At 38.6% G+C, this 20,460-nt stretch overlaps 1 protein-coding gene across 10 annotated transcripts in view; it reads right to left on the bottom strand.

Moving 5' to 3' along the window:
- Positions 1 to 20,460, bottom strand: part of chd9 (chromodomain helicase DNA binding protein 9) — an 88,351-nt gene that overhangs the window by 16,824 nt on the left and 51,067 nt on the right. For 9 of the 10 annotated variants that reach the window (XM_028015031.1, XM_028015032.1, XM_028015033.1 and 6 more), the window contains 20 exons: positions 20,069 to 20,177; positions 17,944 to 18,090; positions 16,225 to 16,293; positions 16,058 to 16,113; positions 14,378 to 14,495; positions 13,938 to 14,024; positions 13,538 to 13,675; positions 13,151 to 13,272; positions 11,604 to 11,847; positions 9,369 to 9,545; positions 9,136 to 9,279; positions 8,531 to 8,786; positions 6,745 to 6,955; positions 5,381 to 5,576; positions 5,075 to 5,257; positions 2,999 to 3,184; positions 2,741 to 2,851; positions 2,429 to 2,625; positions 1,526 to 1,725; positions 1,264 to 1,423 (listed from right to left, as the gene is read on the bottom strand). In XM_028015031.1, the coding sequence (XP_027870832.1) occupies positions 1,264 to 1,423; positions 1,526 to 1,725; positions 2,429 to 2,625; positions 2,741 to 2,851; positions 2,999 to 3,184; positions 5,075 to 5,257; positions 5,381 to 5,576; positions 6,745 to 6,955; positions 8,531 to 8,786; positions 9,136 to 9,279; positions 9,369 to 9,545; positions 11,604 to 11,847; positions 13,151 to 13,272; positions 13,538 to 13,675; positions 13,938 to 14,024; positions 14,378 to 14,495; positions 16,058 to 16,113; positions 16,225 to 16,293; positions 17,944 to 18,090; positions 20,069 to 20,177 (3,111 nt within the window). The remainder of the gene's footprint in view (positions 1 to 1,263; positions 1,424 to 1,525; positions 1,726 to 2,428; positions 2,626 to 2,740; positions 2,852 to 2,998; positions 3,185 to 5,074; positions 5,258 to 5,380; positions 5,577 to 6,744; positions 6,956 to 8,530; positions 8,787 to 9,135; positions 9,280 to 9,368; positions 9,546 to 11,603; positions 11,848 to 13,150; positions 13,273 to 13,537; positions 13,676 to 13,937; positions 14,025 to 14,377; positions 14,496 to 16,057; positions 16,114 to 16,224; positions 16,294 to 17,943; positions 18,091 to 20,068; positions 20,178 to 20,460) is intronic. The other variant, XM_028015034.1, reaches the window with a different exon arrangement.

Below are 20,460 nucleotides of genomic sequence, written 5' to 3'. Positions count from 1 at the left end.
TAGGCATTACAAACTTCTGAGTCCTTCATACAGCAGCTGTATTTATACTGAAATAAAATTACTCCTTTTCCTATCTACGTGACTTCTAACAGCAATTGAATATGTAATAATTTATAACGGGGTATCACTGTAAAGAAGGATGAGTATAACTTTTTAAGGCTTTTATTTGTAAATATATATATATATATATCATTCCCATAAATAATTTTCTTTCTACTTCAATCAAGTGCTTGTCTGTCACATAAAATCCTAATAAAATACACTCAAGTTTACCAATGTCCAAAAGTGCAGTAAAATATCTGCTTTGTGATTCCAGGTATGACCTTGATGTTAATTTATTTTTAAATTATCAGAAAGAAATACATTAGATATATTTTTTGCTACACAGGAGTCATGTGCTTCTGTAAACCTGCTGAGGATACCAGCGAACCCTTCACCCCCAGACCACCAGTCACATTCCAGGTCCTCCGACTGAGAATGCACAAGTCAGCAAACTCTTCAGAGCGTGTGTCCCCAACTGCCCGGCATGTCACACATCACACAATCACGAGATTCAGCACTACTGGACAAAGACACAATGGAGAACTTTCTATGGAAGCTGCAGAACTCTGCACCCAAAGCTCACTGAGCGAATGAATCCATCCTAAAGAGAAGAGACACTATTTAGCTTTTATATGTCAAACAAACGTTTCAATAATAGCCAACTTCTCACCTCTAGCTTAAAATAAGAAAGATCTATGATAGCCATTAGCTGGTCTGAAGATTAATAAGATTTAATAGGGCCGCTATTTTTGATGCTATCCACGTTTGTTAATCAATCAGTAAGCTGTCAGCTCCAACAGAAGTTGGAGTGCTTCCTAATTACTGTGGCTTGGCAGTGCCACCGTCAAAATCTGAGCCACATGCAAATTGTATTTTTATTCATTTAGCCTCCATTCTATTAGAAATAAATGAAGACAATCGCAGTTGGGCGAGAATAATGACCACCTGCTAGTTACTATAATGGCTTAAAGGCTTAAACATGAAGAACAAACACTTTCTCACCCAGAAGAGAGAAAAATTACCCAGGAATAAACGGTCAAAATGAGTTGTCTGCTACAAAACATTAAAACTCTTATCGATGAAGATAAAGGCTTATCCACTCTACCCTTATTACAAAGAATCAAATGTGTCAGAGTACACTTCGTTGGATAAAGTATTAAAATTTCTACAAAGTTGTGTGTAAAATATTTATAAAAGCTTGCCTGGCAGCGGAACACCTACTTGTTGCAATGATGTTTCAGATGCTTCTTGTAGCCATCGTCCTGCAGCATGTGCTCAGGGTTGTGTTTCCGGAGCCACTCAGCTTTGTGGATGTCAAAAGAACTAGTTTGGGTCTTCATCTTTTTGCCTTTTCTGCCCCTAGGTACCGGGGCAGACAGGCCTAGAGGGAGAAAAAGGAGAAATCATTTTGTGCTCCAATGAGGGGTAAAAGGTTTAGTTTTAAGATAAAATCAGTTAATAAAATTAAACGGAAAACACTCACCGAGGTGATTCTGCAGCTCCTTGGTGCGCCCGTCTTCAGTCGGCGCTATGAGGTCCCACATGAAGCTCTTTATTTTGTCATCGCCCCGATAATGGACCAGGCAGTAAGCTAGAAGGGCTCTGCAGATGGACTCCACGTCCCACTCAGTCAGCTGCTTCTTAAAGCGACCGTGGTTGAGGATGTCTTTCCATCGACCCCATCTGGAAAAATAAAACGCCAGAAAAACATTTAGAAAATGAAAATGTTTAAGTCAAACTGCTCTGGTGGGAATTTCAATTCATGTAAAAAATGTAATAGAAAATATCATGTACTGCAATAACTAAATAATAGAAGTGGAACTTGTTATATTTATTACAGACAGAGTAATACAGTTTTTACAGTGTTTATTTCTGCTAATTTTGCTGAATGTGGCTTACAGTCAAAGAAAACCTGTCAGAACTGCTGACGTAAAATAAAAAAAAAATACTTTGTTCCATTTACAGAGTGATTAATCTGAGCACTTTAATGGAAAATTAAGTGAAAGGTAAAACCATGGTAGAAAAGTAGGCACACACAAAAGGGTAACGTCAGCTTTGAGGATATTCTGAAACAAAGTCCATTCAAGAGTTTGATAAAGTTTGATTCAGGTGAAAACCTGGACTAGAGCCGCCAAACATCTTTGTCATTGCGCTTATTTTCAGGTGAAAGAAACTCTTGTTTTTTATTTAGAAATCAAGGTTCCAGAGTTTAGAGAGAAAGTGAGCAAGGTCCTTAATATCCAGTGTGAAATTTCCAATGATGATTTTGTTAGTCATGTTATCTCCTGGCCAAAGACATTAGCTCACCGTGTTTATGTAGCCATCAGATCAACAGAAAAGCCACTGAATATCAAAGAACGTAATCAAACACTTGTATTGAACTCACCCATATACAAGCAAATTCTTCTCTACTCTGAAGCACTCTGTGCGGCCGTAACTGTTGAGGCGATCGTTTCTTCTGAGCTTAGGCTTGGTCTCATCACTGTCACTTTCACCCTCTGACAGCTCTGCCAACTCATCTTTGGTGGCACTGAAAGGTCTCGTCTGCTTTCTTACACGAGGAGTGTCGATCACTAAGCTGTTCTGTGGTGGAGAGGACGACATGTTTTCAGGAAATCAACCTTCTAGGTTTATTCAACACTGTCCAAGTAAAGGCTCATCTTTTTTAAATCTGCATCCACTGTAGTGCGGCACTTACTCTGCCATTGACCATATCCATATCAATGTCAGCTTTCTTGGCCCACTTGTCCCAGAAATTAGGGTCATCCAGAGAGATGTCTGTGCGGTTTCCAGATGCTACAAAGCTGGCCTGAAAGCACAAGCAAAGTTAACTTGAACACACTTTTCAGATTTCTTGCTGATTCAGGATGAAAATCTGGCAAATTACACAAGAATTGGGAGTAAGTATGATATTTGTTATTAGTACTGAAACACTTTTCTCCTTAGTATTGTTTACCTTGGCAAAAGTGGATCCTCGTCCCTCAGACTCAATTGTGATAGTCTTCGTCCTACGCTGGAGGATCTGGTCAATGTCCTCCTCACAGAATTTGGCCCCTTCGTCTTCCTCATCCATGATGGCTCCATAGGCGCCACGTCGCAACAGATCCTCAATCTCTTTCTTGGACAACTGCTGCTGTGCAGCCTAAAGAAAGAATGCTCAGTTATTGTAAATAAATTCACAAATGCATTTCCTTATTTACTACAAGACACTGAAACTAAGCGTCACCAAGAGAATCAAAACATACATACAAGTGCACACGTTGGATTGTTTAGAAATCTGCAGCCCCTGATGTAACCCCAGCTGCTGTTTGGTATGCAAATATGCTGAGCCGACCAGATGTAGAAAAACAACTCAACCTCCATATAGTTCATTTAATTCTCAAAGGGACTCAAACTGCAGCTCAACATCCACCTACACTCTACACACACTGCTGACACACTTCCTCGTAAACAGATTAAACTAATAGGATCAGTTACACAGTGAGAAAATTTCAGTAGTGACCCTCATGCTTTTTTTTGTTGCTTTTTTAAAAAAATAACTTGACATATTAATTGTTTTCCATATTTTCTGGTCTATTTAAGTATTAAGAAACATTACATTTATTTTTATTTTAAAATATTGAAAATTTATTTATGTATGAATTACTTAACCTATTTCACTTTAATCCATAATTATCTGCAGAAAACAACAATAGGAAAGCTGATTATTTTTGGCAAAAACGTTTCTTTCCTTGTGTGATATTCAGATCTGAGCCAAGTAGAATCAAGATACGCCCAATCTAACTAATATTTCCAACAAGAAAATAAAGGTATATTTTTTGATAATGAATAAAATGCAGTGTCTTGCATAAGTATGCACCACTTTAGCTTCTCCACATTTGTCATGTTACAACCACAAACCTTAATGTACTTTAATAGGATTATAAGTGGTACAACACCATAGTAGCACACAATTGTGAAGTGGGAGGAAAGTTGTAGAAGGTTTTTACATTTTTTACAAATAAAAAAAAAAAAAATCAGAAAATTGTTGAGTGCAAAGGTATTTGTCCACTTTACTTTGATGCCCCAAAATAAACTCCAGTGAAACATATTGCCTTCACAAATAACCTACAGTTTTAAGTAGGTTTAAGTTATACAACAGTATCCCAAACCTTGGACATCTCACAAAGTTCTGTTCAATCCATTCTCCAGAAATAGATTGAGAATGGCACATCTGCAAACCAACCAACACATTGCAACTAAAATGAAATTGATGTCATCAATCAGAGTGGCAGCCAAGAGGTCTGTGGTAACCCTGTAGACACAGCAGGGATCCACAGCTCAAGTGGGAAAATCTGTTGACAGGACAACTAGTAATCATGGATTCAACAAATGTGGCCTTTATGAAAGAGTTCCTTGAAGAGAACCCAGTGTTGGCAGAAAACCTAGCAGAGTTTTCTTGAAAGATTATCACATTCAGGTAGGAGACGTGGCAAACAACTGGAACAGTTTGATTTAGTCAGATGAGAACAAAATTCAAGCTTGGCCTACATGCAAAATCACATGTGGAGAAGGAAAACTAACACTACACAACACCCTGAACACACCACAATCACAGTGAAACAATACGGTGCGGATACTTTTCTTTCACCAGAGCCAGTGTTGGTCAGTGCGGAGCTAAATACAGGAAAAAGATGCAAGGAAACACTTAGAGGTAGAAAAAAATTTAAGACTTGGGTAATGGTTCACCTTCCAGCAGGACAATAACCATAAACATAAACCTTGAACTTCAGTAGAACTGTTTAAATACACGCATATCCATGTGGCAAAATGGCCCAGTCAAAGCAGGGCTCCTATTCCAGTTGCAAATCTGTGGCAAGAACTGAAAATTGAAAAATAATTGTCCTTCACAATTGTGCATAGAAAATCCCATAAAACAAATCAAAGTTGGTTTTTATAACAGTAAAAGGTCATGAAAGCTTTTGCAAGGCACTGTATAGTAAGCAGCTGCATGGTTTAAGTGTTTTATAATTGAGATAACTCATCGTCTCACCCCTCCTCCCGTGCCTCCTCCAAGACTATTGTCACGGCCACTCATGCTCTGCAGCACTGCTTTGTCCAGTCCCAGCTTCAGGCTGGCGCGGTCGAACATTTCTCGCTCGTACGAGTTTCTGGTGATAAGACGGTACACCTTCACCGCCTTGTTCTGACCGATTCGATGACAGCGAGCCTGAGCCTAGAGGGCAAAACAAACGGGTAAACATGTACTCAAGGCAAAAAAATGCTAAACTGTACTTTTAACTTGTTTGGCATCTGTTCTTAGTATAATATTCATAGGTAGATGACATGATTTTTTTACCTGCAGGTCGTTTTGAGGGTTCCAGTCAGAGTCAAAGATGATGCAGGTGTCTGCTGCGGTGAGGTTGATGCCTAGGCCTCCAGCTCTCGTACACAGAAGGAAAACAAAGCGGTCCGAGTCGGGCTTACTGAAGCGGTCAATGGCAGCCTGACGCAGGTTTCCACGAACGCGTCCATCGATGCGCTCATACAAGTACCTACAGCCAAGACGAACACAATTAAACCATAATATAAACTTTATAAATGCTTTCCCTACGACCTTTGTCAACAGACTTTGAATGTACCCAAAACTCTGGTTTTATTTTAAACCGTTTTTAACTGGAGAAACTATCTCAAACAGTGCTTCTTCAAAGAGCGGTTGCGCTCTTTCACAGCGCGGCCATTCTCACCCCCTCCCACATTCGAACCCTCGGCCCTCCCTGGAGAAATCCACTTCCACTCTGGTGAAACCTCACAGACTCTCCAGCTTGTCTGATGTGGTGGAACCCCGAGGGCATCTGTAACCTGCTACTGAACCCTGTCCGAGGTCGGAGCTGCTCAGCTACTCACATGCTTACAACCGTTTCAGGTTTGCTCCACATTCTGGCATGAAGCCAGAGCAAAGAAAGAGAGAAAGGAAGGCGAGGAGCCGTAAAAGCAATCAGAAGATGCTGAGAGAAAAAAATAAAAAAATCTGTAAGCAAGAAAGTGGAAAACCAGAAGAGAAGAGGCATACACCCAGACTCTCAGCTATAAATTGTAAATTCTTAAACAGTTTTATATTTTATAGCCATCAACCCATTTCAGGTTTTAAGGAGACTTCAGAGCTATACCAAAGACATCACATAACAGAAACATCACCCACCCACACAGTGTAAGGCAAACAAGATGAGAGCTTATGATGCTTTGATTTAAAAGCTTATACTGAAACTCTACAAATCAGCTTTCAGATAATTGTCAGTCATTATCAACAGCTCCTGGAGTAAAACACTTTTAATACTGAGGCCTATTTGCAGAATGTAAACAATTTTTTTTTTAAAAAAGGTGATTTTATACAAATCAGTGCTATATTGGAAACCTTTTCATGCACAAACGTTTGGTGATGAAAGTAAGAATAATGAATTGTAAAATGTTTATACTATAATTCTAGTTCAGGTGTTCAGTGTTTATCTATCTCTCTGTATTTACATTTTTGTCTCCTGTGACTCGTAGACAACAGTCCAACAATCTAACGTCATCTCTTCCTTTCCACATGCAGCCATTTAAGCTGTGGAAATTTACAGCTATGATAAAGTTGCTCCATAAATAATTTTTTTTCCTCCCAATAAGAATAAGAATGTGGTAAACAGTGTGAAGAATAGCCCTGTTACATTCAACAGACGTTACCTTTTCTGAATGAGGTAGTCTTCCAAGATATCCAGACAGCGCACCATTTGGGAGAAGATGAGCACCTTATGTCCTCCTGCTTTCATCTTGGGCAGCAGTTTGTCAATGAGGACCAACTTTCCAGCAGACTGCACCATCGCCTGCAGGTGAAAGTCAGCGGCAGTGGGATTGTGTACTTCCCTAAAATCCTCTAGGATCTTTTCTTCTGCCCCTAAAGTAACAAAGACACAAATCTGTCAGCAATGCTGTATTTAACATGCTTAAGTTTAATTTCTTCTAATAATTCAACTCAGTTTATCCCTGAAATCCAGGTAAGGCACAGGATGTGTAAATCCTTTTTGGGCAAATAAAAATTACTAAAAAAAATGTGAGCAAAAACACAAGAGGTATTCATGATACTTGAACCTTGGCATATTGTGTCACTTTACAACCCCAACCTTACAGAATTTAAATGGGATGTCATGAAATAAACCAACACAAAGTGGTCTATAATTGTAAAGTGGAAAAAGATCATTGTTAAGGGCTTTCAAGACAAGGTTTATTGTGAATTAGCACTACATAAATAGCCTAAATTGAATAAAAACACATTCAAACAGTTATTATTTTTACAAATAAAAATGAGAAAAGTTAAGCAGAATTGAGAAAATTTCAGTGTTGAGCCCCCTTGACTGAATCCAACTCAGTGTCAGCAACTGCCTTCAGAAGCCACCTAATTAGTAAACTGAGTCCATCTGTTTGCAATTTAATCTCAGTATACATACAGCTGCTCTATGAAGGCCTCAGAGGTTTGTTAGAGAACATTAGTGAACAAACAGCATGATGAGCAAAAACACAGCATATAGGTCAGAGCAAACATGGAGAAGTTCAAAGCAGAGTTAGACTATAAAACCATAACTAAAGCTTTAAACATCTCATAAAGCATTGTTTAATTTATCACCCAAAATGGAAAGAGTGTGACACATGGCAGAGCAAGGCATGATTATCTGCATAAACTAGCCAGTGAATAAAAGAAGAACATTAATCTGAGAAGCACCAATGAGGCCAATTGTGACTCTGCAGAGATCTACAGTTCAGAACGGGGAATCTGTCAGGCAGCGATTAGTTGGAAGAGTGATAAGGAGATACCTATTGTTAATAGAGAGTCACTTGCAATCAACCACAAGCCATGTAGTGAAAACAGTAAAAATGCAAAAAAAGATGCTCTGGTGAAGTGAGACAAAAACTGAACTTTTTGGGCTGGAATGGGAGGCTGTTCTTTAGTCAGATGGATGGAGGAAAATAATCCTGGAAGAAAAGTAGACAACGGCTGGAAAAGGTATTGAGACTGAGAAGCCAGAGCTACGAAGGAAAGGTGTAGATCAAGGCATATTGATGTGCTGGAATGGCTCAGTCAAAGTCCAGCCTTAATCCTATTAAATCTTGCAGGCAAAAAACATGAAAAAGATTCAGACACTCTCCAACTACTCTGATTAAGTTTGGGTAATTTTGAAAACAATGGGGATAAAATGTAGTAGTCAGATATTCAAAGGTTCAGGTGGTTCTACAATGTGTTGACTTATAAATGCATGAAAGTTTTTATGAAAAAAAAAAAATCTATGCATCTTTTTCATTCAACTTCACAGTTCAGTCATACTTTGCGTCGGTCTTCAAGGAAATATATTAATATTTGTTACTATAATGTGAGAAAACGTTGAAAAGTTCTGGGAGTTTTGACACTTTTGAAACAAACTATAGATATTATACGCTCTGAAATGTTGACAATTTTAGCAACTCTGTACCGACTTACCTTTTATGAGGTAGGGGTGGTTACAACACTTTCTTAATTCCATCATGGTGTTGACCAGGTTGGGCATATTTGACTGGCCGGCTCCTTTAGCCAGGAAGGAGAAATTCTTCTCCAGGATGGCGCGATAGTATTTTTTCTGGATATTGGTGAGCTCCACCTCAATGATGGTTTCCTCTTTGGGAGCAAGCTTCTTCTCCACGTCTTCTTTCAAACGACGCAGCATCATGGGCTTCAGGATGCCCTGAAGCTTTTGCACCTGTGGGCCAAATGGGTCACACAGTGAAGCAGCTGCCTGTGCACTAACAGGTGCACATTTAAAAATGCAGCATCATACGCACCGTTTTATTTATTTTTTCGTTTATTCATATCTTTTACAAAAGATTATGTAGTGAAACTGTGTCACTTCTAAGTATTAGGGTAAACATTTTCTGTGGCTTTTAGATCTAGTATCACATGCTGAGTTCTTGCTGTTACAAATAATTCTATGGGACTCCATGCTGAGAAACTGTGGGAGGAAAAACTACCTGCACTAAGATGACAACTGATATGTTTTTGGGAACAGGAAGAAAAATATGATTTATGCTGTTCTATATCTGTGAGCTCACCTGCTCCTCTGTCTTGAGGTCACCAAACTCCTGCATGAAGTTGTTCTCAGAGGGGAAGCGTGCCGGCTCCAGGAAGTGGAGGAGACTAAAAAGCTCCTCCACTGTGTTTTGCAGAGGCGTACCCGTCAGTAGGACCTTGTGCTCCTTAAAGAGGAGGAAAGAAACACCACAAATTAAAACTGTGTTCAGCTTAAGCTGCAGAGCACTATTTTATTCTTGAATCATTTCCGCACCAGGTTCATGAGTTTGAAGCCCTCAAGCAGCTTGCAGTTCTTGTTCTTAAGACGATGGGCCTCGTCGATGATCACACAGCGCCACTCGATGGCATTGAGCTCGGGACAGCCGCCCAGGATCATCTCAAACGTGGTGATCACAGCTTGGAACTTGTAGGCACCTCGAATCACCCGACCCTGAAACACAGGGATGGAACTTGTGATGCTTCAATCAGACCGACATCAGAAATGGCCAATTTCTTAATTTGTTGTGAATTGGCACCGCGTAAATAAACTGACGTGAACTGAAGCCATTTATTTTCTCCTTTTCTTTTGTGAGGAAATCATCTCTACCAGAAGAAGTACATTGGCACCTGCATGTTGAGTCTTACTGCTGTTTATTTGTTGTCTGTCTGGGGAGGCTTTGCATTGCCACGCCTCTCCATTTGTATCCATTGCCTTGACAACAGCCCTCCAGAGATCCTCTGTTATCCTTTAGCTTTCCCCTCCCCTCCTCCAACAGCGAGCCAGCCGGCAGACGACTGGAGGAGCCACTCGTTCAGATATGCTTGAACAGCAATGACAGTGAGCTCCCCTTGGAGAGTGCTATGACATCACAGGCTGCCTTGGAGACAGCAGGGTGGCGGCTCCGTTGTCTTCTCCTCTCCCTTACCTTAATTCCTGTTACGGTTCGTCTGAACACTAAGAGCTCCTAACTGCCTGATGCAAAATATCACATGCCCTGTCAACCACAGACAGCCTCCGTCCAAGGCTCACTAACTACCTCATAGTCTACTTATTGCAGCACAAGCACCCCTCTCTGGTTCTTGTTAAATGCCATCTTGCTAATGCAAAGCTCATTAAAACGATCTCACCACCAACAGAGGAAAAGATTTGCTTTCATGGAAAAAAAATCTATTGCACAATTTGAAAGACTGAAGTAAAGCCAGTAAAGTAAAGCGCCCCTTTAATTCAGGGGTGTCCAAAGTGTGGCCTGAGGGCCATTTGCAGCCCTCTGAAGGATATTGGCTGGTCCAAATCGAGCAAATCTGAACTCCAAGAATAGGTGGTTGATACAGATAGACATTTTTTCCACATTTTTACATTTACATAACATTTCTTAAAAATATATTAGGTACAAATAATAGATTACCATTTATTAATGAGGTTTTTGCATTCATCTTTATTTTGGAGCAAATTTTTCCCAAAAGAAAATTTGATTTGCTTTTAGGAAAAGCAAATTTGATTTAAATGTTTTAAATCAAAACATTTAAAAACAATGGGTCTTTTTACATTAATTTTCTACAAAAATCTGACCATTTTGTTCATTCCAGTCAGAAAATGTTCCCCATAATAGTAGCTTCTAGATTATGATTATTCTTTGTTTATCATTCATAATAGTTCATTGCATTTCTTTGTTTCATTATTAATTAAATAGAAATGATCACAAACACAAATTTAATACCTGATTTTGTTAGCAGTTACTTGTGCTATAGGCCATTCACAAATTTTAGATGAAGAGTAATTATTTGACAGCTTATAATGTAATGTAAAGTTTGAGAAGTATACAAACATCTTATTAGATCTGTAACAAATATCCTTGAGATTGTTTTGATGTATTTATCAACAAAAAATATAATATAACTTATGACTACAGTAAAGCCACAGAAATACTAGCCTTTCCTCTCAATTTACCATGCAAAACCATTTCACTCATATATGAAACAAGTTTTTTCAAATAAAAAAGACACTAATATAACCAAGGTCTTGCATTAGTGACAGAGAATGTGAAGTGTTTCTAGCTTTGTGCTAAATATGGTAATCACGTCCTGCCAAGCGTTTCAATGTGACTCGTTGTAGGCAGACCTGATATTCTGATTCATATAATTACATGGCTCACAGAATTTTGCGTTGCTGACAGCGCTGCTGTTTTCTAAAGAACACTTTGATTAATTTAATCGAAGTGAATCACTGCTTTCCACTTTAAAGTTCAGCAGAACAGTGCTGCTTTTTGTTCATCTGTCTTTAAAAGGTACATTCTATGTACCTCAATCTTGGAAAAAGGCTCCTGAATCTTTTAAGATATCTGGTGTTAGATAAGTGAGATAAGCTGGATGACCTGTAGTCTTCCCTAAGTGTTTCTCATGGAGGTTTTTTTGGGGAAGCTGCGACTTCACACAGAGAAAACACTGAACGGGGCACAAACTAATTTAGACTAAAATCTACATTATAGACATGATAGTGACCAGCCTTTACCTGTGCATCTCTGAAATACATCTCATACTGCTGCAGCATCTGCCTGCTGATCATGCTGCCATGGTAAACGATGACATTAAGGTGAGTCCAGGTATGAAACTCTCGCTCCCAGTTTGCAATAGTAGAGAGGGGGGCGATGATGAGAAAGGGCCCTTTGATGCCGATACGATGGATCTCTTCCAGGAATGTGATTGACTGGATGGTCTTTCCCAGGCCCATCTCGTCAGCCAAGATGCAGTTGCGCCTGATGGATGTTAGGGGGAAAAAAATGGTTAGTGGGGTAAACCGTGCAATGTGGCTGCTTTAATGATGTGCGTAGGTTGGGCTGCAGGAGAGATTTCCACATCGCTATATCACAGAGAAAGTGTTGTGCATTCATCATGAGACTGTGTACAAAAGGGGAAAAAAACTATTCCCAAGACACAAAAACAATAAACTACAAACAATGAGGGAGAAAACAACATCATCAGCAGTAATAACAGTATTAAAAAAACCCCAAAAAAAACATTCGAAATCCAGCATAATCTTTCTGCTGTGTGGTGTGCTCCTGCAATCCATTTATTCAGCTGTCCAGTGGGTGGGGGTATAATGTCTTGATGCTAATTGCAACGTGCAGATATTCCCACTGGCCTCTTAAGCAGCCCTCGAGTTTTGATGAATCTCTCTGCGTAGGCATATGCTAACTCCTGCACGCTCACACATAACTAAGCCAATTCCCAGGGTTAATGCAAGCGCCGACACTTCACTCCAGAGGCATAGCATTGCTTTTGTGATCGTGGGTGAAGAAAAGCAACCGGTTGTGCATTTAGGTGCACCTCAACCAACGGCAAATCTGACTCTCTTCCTGACCCCAAGCAGTCTAAATAGGAATCCTGCATATGAGGGATGTGAGGCATAAGCAGGAAAGCTCATTCATTATTCATAACCTGTAATCTCAAAACCCCCAGATCTTTCTAGAAAAGTACAATCGCAAGCAGAATATATCCGTTTAGTTAGGCATCTTTAATAACTGTGAAATGTTATTTTATTTAAACACTTGTGTAGTGTCATAGTTACACAAAGCAATAGTTAACCACATCAAGGTTTCTGCATTTTTCAGCTAATCAAATTTAAGACCTTTTAATGAATGAATTTAAATCCTACATCTCCACAGAAATGTATGACCTTCGGTCCAGACAGCTGGCAATAAATTTACACTTCCCCATCCATGATAGATGCCAAACAGCTAGCAAGGATATGTTAGCAGTAAATTGCCAGTAGCCTCAACCACCTCAAGTTACAGAACACAAAGAAGATGTCGGCATGTGACTCAAACTTTTGCCTGACAGAAAAGCCCCGTGAGAAAAAAAATACATAAAATATACAAGATTTAATAGTTCTGATTAAATAAAAATCAAGATCTGTGATTAACGTATTTAAGCCCAACTTACTTCCTTTTTAAATGAATTTCAGACATGATAAGACCTTAATGTTGGATACATAAAAAATACTTTGCAAGTGAATCCATGTGAATAACACCCAGGTCATCCACATGGATTAAAACTGACCTGTTGTACCAGTTGAAAAGAAGCCAGTTGACCCCCTCCAGCTGGTAATCCCTGAGAGTGTTGCCATTCCTGTACTCCCTCGACTGCTCCCTCTTCTTCCAAAGGTTGGCTGGAGGCCGCTCCTAAGAGACAAGACGGATAACATTACATTTAGATTTTGGATCAAAACACAGGGTTTTCTAAAACCATTTCAAACTGACAAAACATTTTCAAAAGCACTCAGAACTTGTTTATCTCCTGGATTTTGTCAGGGGTTTTGGTTTTTTCAAGCAGGAAGAATAAGAGAAAACAAACTTTTTACATGTTTAAAACCTGATAATATCAGAACAGCTGTTGCTGATCAGAGAAGAAATCAGCAGGATGTTGGGAAGCACTGCTTCATCGTACCACTCTACGCGAGTCTGGCTTGACTGCCTGCAGCCGTTCAAACTCTTCAATCTTGCTCTGATCGACGTCGTCCTTCAGCTCCCACGTGCTGTCCTCATAAGGCAGAGAACACCACTTCACCAGGTAGTACACCACTTCCTGCAGCAGACAGAGGACAATGAGCACTGGAAATGACTAGAGCGAGGCTAAGCTTTGCTTTTGTAGCATTTTCAAAGGCTGTGAGGCAGCCCATTAGGGTGGCCTTGGGCACTTCTATGATTCATAGATATCATTACAGGCCAGAAGATATCAAAAGGAAGAAAACCAACAAAAGTAAGAAGGGATAAAACATTTTCAGCAACAAAAGCTAGGAGCAAACGCGCTACTCTGATATGTGCTTAACAGAGAAGATTTACTCTACCTCTCCTGTGTCTTTGTCCTCGCAGTACGACACTTCGAGCACTCTGTCGACTTCCACATAGTCTGGGTTGAAAGGTTCCTCATCCATCTGAGAGGAACAGAAGATACAAAAACAGAAAGAGCAGATGCTAAGTAAAAGAACAAATCAAATTCCCACGCGCCATCTGGAAACAGAGAAACAACTCTCTTGTATTTGCTCAGTAAGTAAATAAATTCAAATCAATGCACACAGATGTGCCATCCCACAGACATCAAACAGAAAGCTTTTTAATATCCACACACGCCCTTCCAACACATGCATCCTGAAATCAATTGTCATAAATGATGTAATAATATAAAAAGAACAATCCTCTTATTAGAAATATTAGAATGAGGACACATAAAGCGGTGTGCAAATAGATGGAAGAGGCTGTTTGCACACATATACACACGCAGCCTTACATCTGTGAAGAAGAGCGCCCTCTGTGCTTGTTTCATCTTGAAGCGTTTGATCTTCTGCTGAATCCTCTTGTCCTTTTCTAGGTGCTGCTCAGTGGCCCATTCACAATGGAGGTAGGAGCTGACAAACACACAGAGAGACAACCATGAAAATCTGCTTTTACACACTGCTCACATCACCGGAGGGCGATTGGATTTTCTCCCTGGCCTTATGTTTCACCTCATCTCAGTCATTTTTAAATGAGAAAAATAAACAGTGCCATTAACATTTTCATCATTTTTATTATTTGGCAGAAGGGAACAGAATCTCGCTCATGACAGCTCAGTGATTTCAGAGGCTGCTACAGGCTTTTGGAAAAAAATACATTTGAATTATGAAAGCTGTCCTAACGATGTTTATACATGTAGTGGAGTTTCCTTAGATTTTACCTTTTTCTTTACTTCACTTTTCTCCAGGTCTCTATTATGTCGAAACAACTCCATTTCCACAGGTGGTGTCCGAAAAGTGTCAAAATATGAAGAATAAATGACGGCTGGTTGTTTTTAGAACGTCTGTTAATATTAAAACTACCAGATGTCAAAAAAGGTATAGAAAATGATACCTACAAAATGAACCTCAACCATATTTTATTATGTCTAAAGCAACAGGATGTTGACATTTTTGGTCTCACCGAGTGTAAAAATGTTTTAGAAAAAGCTAATTTCTTTTACCATTAGCTCTATGACCCAAGCCCTCTTCTGATTCTGATCAGCCCCTTCTTACGCCTCCTTCCCAAGAAGCTTAGGCTCTCTGGTAAGCTGCTGAGTTCCACTCAGAAGAAATTTTAAACTTCATCAAGAAGTTTTTACCTGTTAGATAATTATTCATGTTTTTGAGATCTGATTACCATACATGTTTTTGTTTGCAGCATACTGTCTCTTTTTAAAGTTTTGTAGGATTCAACTTTTCGTTCATCAACCTGGGATGTGTGTTCAGTATAACTTTATAACTTCCATTTAAAGTGTTTCCTATTGTATCCAACGAGATTTCAGAACCAAAGTGAGAAACCAGCAACACATCAACAACTGAAACCAACAGTCATGCCTGTTTCAGAGTTACCTTTTGGCCGAGAGAGGGAACTAGCAGAATAATGAGAAGTCCTGTTGGTTTCATGAGTGAAATGACCCAATTTCAAACCAGAGAGACGTACGCAACTTTTCCTTTAAACAGTGGTTCTGATTATGAAAGCTGACAGGCCCAAGTGGTTCTGCCTTCTTCCTTTTTATGCCATACTTTAACTTAAAATAGAGAGTGAAATCAAAACTAGCCCTAAGCTTTTCATCATTTTTACATCTTCGACCAGTTTCTGTATTTTGAATGTTTCATTTCTTGTCATTAAACATAAAAGGCTGTTTTAGACAAGGAGGTGTCTGTGTGACCAATAATATCTGGAAATAAAAATGTTATTTATACTATGCTGTTTTTCCCCCATACTTGGAAAGTATTTAATTCAATTAAATAAAATCTTTTAACTCAAGAGTTATGTTTCAAAGCCTTGGAAGAATTTCTCATTTAACTTGATTGTTAAAACTTTAGGCAGGACAGCAGATAAATTGAAGAAACAGATAATATTAGTTCCTTCATGTTTTTATGTTCAATTAGAATTTTACAAATAAAGATCAACAATAGAAAATTGAACTTACTAGTTTTTGTATTTTACAAAAAACTCTTCCACTTCTACCATTACCCCTGGAGATACCTAGAAGAGGTTTAAAATAACAAAAATGCCAATAAGTACAACAGAAAAATAAAAATTAAAAACAATTAAATTTTAATAATGACTGATGAGAATAAAGTTTTGTATATTTACCTCCTTCTTCATGATACGAGAAGACATGATTTTGTCAACAATAGCAGCATCCTCCTCTGTCGGATTCTCCTGAGAGACAGTAAAGACTTAGATCTCATGTTAAATTAGTCTCCAGATCAGACAACTTAAAATGAGGCCATGTTTAGGCAACAGAAAGGTCAAATATTTCCCACAACATACCACAGAGAAATCCCATAAACAAGAGTTAGCAAAAACAGTCTCATTATGTCTCTCAATATGACTTAAATAAAATTAAATAAAACATTATAAGGAAAATAGTTTTTGCATTACAATGTGAAGTAAACCTAAGTTTTCTAGTTATATTTTGTGTGGAAAGCAGTCATGATTTCCAAAATACTGCAAATATATTTTCATTCCTGTGAGAAACTGCAACAAATTGGATTCATTTTGAAGTCTACAAAAAAAAAATCAAGCAGGATTTATGAGAAGGAAAATCAGCCATCTCTGCTTAATCAATCAGAATATTGATTGTTTTTCTTTGAAAAGGAAATGGTTTCAATAAGACTTGTACAATCTGGGAAAAATGTTTTGCATCTGGCTCTACTGGCTCACAATATTAACTGTAATAATGTCGCTCTCGCAAAAGATTTGTAGGTAGTTATATTTCTGATATATTCATCTAGTAATAACTGTATTCTCATTACACATGATTGCATAAGCACCACACTGTTCATTTCTGTCCAACACCCACATCTTTTTTAGTTGCAAGACTACCGAATCACTGAAGAGGCTCAAAGTAATTGTAATTAAGCTTTTTTTTCTTTCAGGTATAATTAGTGGGAAACATTTGTGGAGCATTTATAGTCATCATGATATCATGCAGCAGCAGCAGCAGGAGTTCTTCCCTTTCTCTGCCTGCAGTGGAGCAGGTGCTATATTTCAAAGCTGCAACGGTTTTCACAAGTTGATTTCATGAAACAAACTTCGTCACAGATCTGAAAACTTGTAAAATAATGCATCCAGGTGGTGAGGGGAGAATAGTGTCTCCCCTCAGTTTTCTGTATGTTATTATGGACAGATCAAATGTATAGCAGAGGTATCTGTGTCACCTCCTCCTGACAGAGGTTTTTGTCTTTTACCCATACCGAAACAGTTTCACCCAGGTCTGCTAGGACCCGGCTTAGAAAGAAAAATAAGCAATAAAACTGTCCTGTGCAAAATTTGTTTAACTTTTTTTCATCCAATTTAAGACAAAAACAATAAAAACAGGGAACCTCACACTTAATAATAAGTTTAATTAGAGCTAAAATAGGAAAAACCTATAGTCTCAGCCTCCCACCACTGGTTTAGTCACCTACATACCGAATATGGGTCAGTGCATTGCAATCGCTATTTTAAGCTCCATCTCTAAGCTTTGTTTGCTACCTTCTGAGTCACAATATTGTCAGGTGTTCATAATAAATGTTGCATGAAAAGATGTGTGCAACTCTGATTTGTAGAATCAGTCGACACTGTAAAGAAAATTCACGAACATTTGTTCCACTTTTAGTATTTGGGGATACTGAGCCAAAAGCAATTTATATTAATAAATGAGTCCAATTTGCTGTGCTGGAAGCTTAGTAAAACTCTCTTGTGTATATTCTTTGGATATTCAAAACTATTGATAGTTCAACCAATCTTTAGTAATGATAACAGAAAATTTACTTTGATATTTAAACTCATCTAACTTGCCAGACTCATAAAAGCAGATGAACTTACAACAAACAGCTGAACAGCAGGGTCCTTGGATGCAGCAGTGTTGCTTTTCTTGGCTTTCACAATAACTTTGACATCCTCATCTGACAATCTGGCCTCCAGCTCTTCAGCATACTTCTTTCTCTTCACCTGACGGTTCGACCGCCTCTTCTAGAGAATCACAACAAAGAAGAGGCAAATTAACATGCAGAAGAATAAATTGATACAAATATAGCAGGTTCATTTGTTGAAAAAATAATGTTTTCATACAGGAGCCCTGTGGTTCCATACGTAAGGCTGCTTAGTAAGGGCTGAAATGGCTTTATTTATCCTCCATGTCTTCTTCTTTATAATTTCATAGTAGTAATTAATCTAATCGATAGTGCCACCTTGTCATTCAGACAAAGGACCATGAGCTGATTTTTCATTTACCCCTCAAACAAAATGATCTTCCAAAACTTGTTCTCCCTTTGTCTAGCAGACAATTCAAATTAGATCAGGGTTAAATTTTGATTCTGTAGCTACTGTTTACAACGTTTTACTTTATACATTTCTTTTTTCTAAAGACCCCATGTTTGTGTGTGGATAAGGTCCAGATGAACTGCCCTTTTGGTACTTTAAAACTGGAATTAGAATTTGAAATAATTTAGTCTTAATTTGCTGAAAATATAACAGAACAGAAATGTATAAAATCAGTTATATTTGATAAACAATGTATGCTCAATGACTCAGCATTAGAACATTACTAACAAATGTTGAGTCCTATATTTATCTAGTAGAAGAAACTATAACTATCAGAACATTATAGCACAGCAGCTTTTTTAACCGAGCTATTCCCAGTGTCAGACTGGGACTCAGTGACAACAATGTCTTAAATAACTTGGATTAGTTTTGGAGACAAACAAATCTTGATTATGACACATCTAACAAAAATATGTCCCACTGATTTATTCCTGATATTTTGAAAATCCGTGGTAAAATACAATAAACTAAGCTGAAAAATCAGAAGAAAGATTAATATAAGGGAAAAAACCAGGAGAGATTTGAAGTCCAGCTTTTGTTTCTGCCTTCCTGTCAAGTTTTTATAATTATCTTATGCGTGGGCTGCTGCATCCTGCATCAATACAGCCCCTCCTAAAGATAATATGTAGTTAATTAGGAATAAATGCCACTGAGCCAAAGTTAATTAGGTGTGCATTATAAAATCCCTGAGGAGACGGACCTTTAAATCTGCAAACTCAAGATGACCAGAGGCACAGAGTCAAACCTGCCATTTTCCAACGCAAAGAGGATGAAGCTCTGAGGAAACCAGGCTTCTGTCATAGCTGTCAGACATGCTACCTCAACCTCTGTCACTAGATCATCTTAAATGAGTCATCAACAGATGCTTTTAATTAAGACCAGGGGCGCCATCCAATGGGGGTAATTATATCATAGGATAAAGTCTGGAAAGGTCTCAGAAAACGGGGAGAGGGGTGATGAAGCAAAGAGTGTGCAACAGATCATCCTCGTGTCAATTACACGTCAGAAAATCAATATGAGCTGTTTAAATAACCAAAACATCAGAGCAAATATTTCATTTTGAATAATATCCCCGTATCAAATTGAGAATGTGTGTTTAATAACTCAAAAAAAAGAGATACCTATGAGGAGGGGGTTTCTGATGCTGTATGGTAGACAGTGCAGCCAGACTGTCGGTTTTCTCCATCATCAACAAACAGAGGAATGTGTACTTGAAATAGCCATCCACTATCTGACCTCTGCATGAACCACATTCAATCCTTTCAAGCTCAAACTAAAGCTGTGAGCCTTCCTCGTTGCCCCACAGCAGCATGAGCAGCCGTCAGGGTGACAGCACCACTTCCCTCACTCAGTGTTGTCAGAACAGTAACAGAAGAGCCAAGCGTCGTCTTTGTGCTCTGTGAGCTAAGGTGCAACACCACAAGCAGCAACGCCTAAACCACATCAGAACCAGATTAAAACTCACTCAGACGCAACTAAGTTCTCACCTGACATCAAAGTGTTAGGAGGAATATGGCAAAGGTTTTACTATTTGCCATATAGTAAATGCCAATGTCGCACTGAAAGTTTTGATTAGAAATGATCACTGTTTTGTGTTTTCTGAAAAAAATAAATAAATGGAACTCACAGAATCATCATCCTTAGAAGAGTGACGAGGCGGGGGATCATCATCCGACTCCTCCTCTGACGACTCTGGCTTTCGCTTTTTCCTTTTTCCAATCTTGATGACAATTTTCCTAAAAGAGAAGGAGAAAAAAGAAACACACCATGAAAACTGCTCTGAAGATTATAATTCTTAAAAATTTCCATGTAAAGAAAGCTCTCTCACTGATGTCTAACATTTGGTACCGCTTAGCTCCCAAACTGATGATTAAGCAGCGGTTTTGGAACATAAAACCATGTTGAGGTGTTTAACAAACACCAGCAGCATCCAGGACAAATTAATATCATCAACCCAATGAACTGGAGAATTCAATAAGGGAAGATCAACACCTGCAAATACTAGAGATGACCCAATCA

The sequence above is a fragment of the Xiphophorus couchianus genome, chromosome 4, assembly GCF_001444195.1.
Source record: "Xiphophorus couchianus chromosome 4, X_couchianus-1.0, whole genome shotgun sequence".
Lineage (NCBI taxonomy): Eukaryota > Metazoa > Chordata > Actinopteri > Cyprinodontiformes > Poeciliidae > Xiphophorus > Xiphophorus couchianus.
This window is presented reverse-complemented; position numbering and strand designations above follow the sequence as displayed.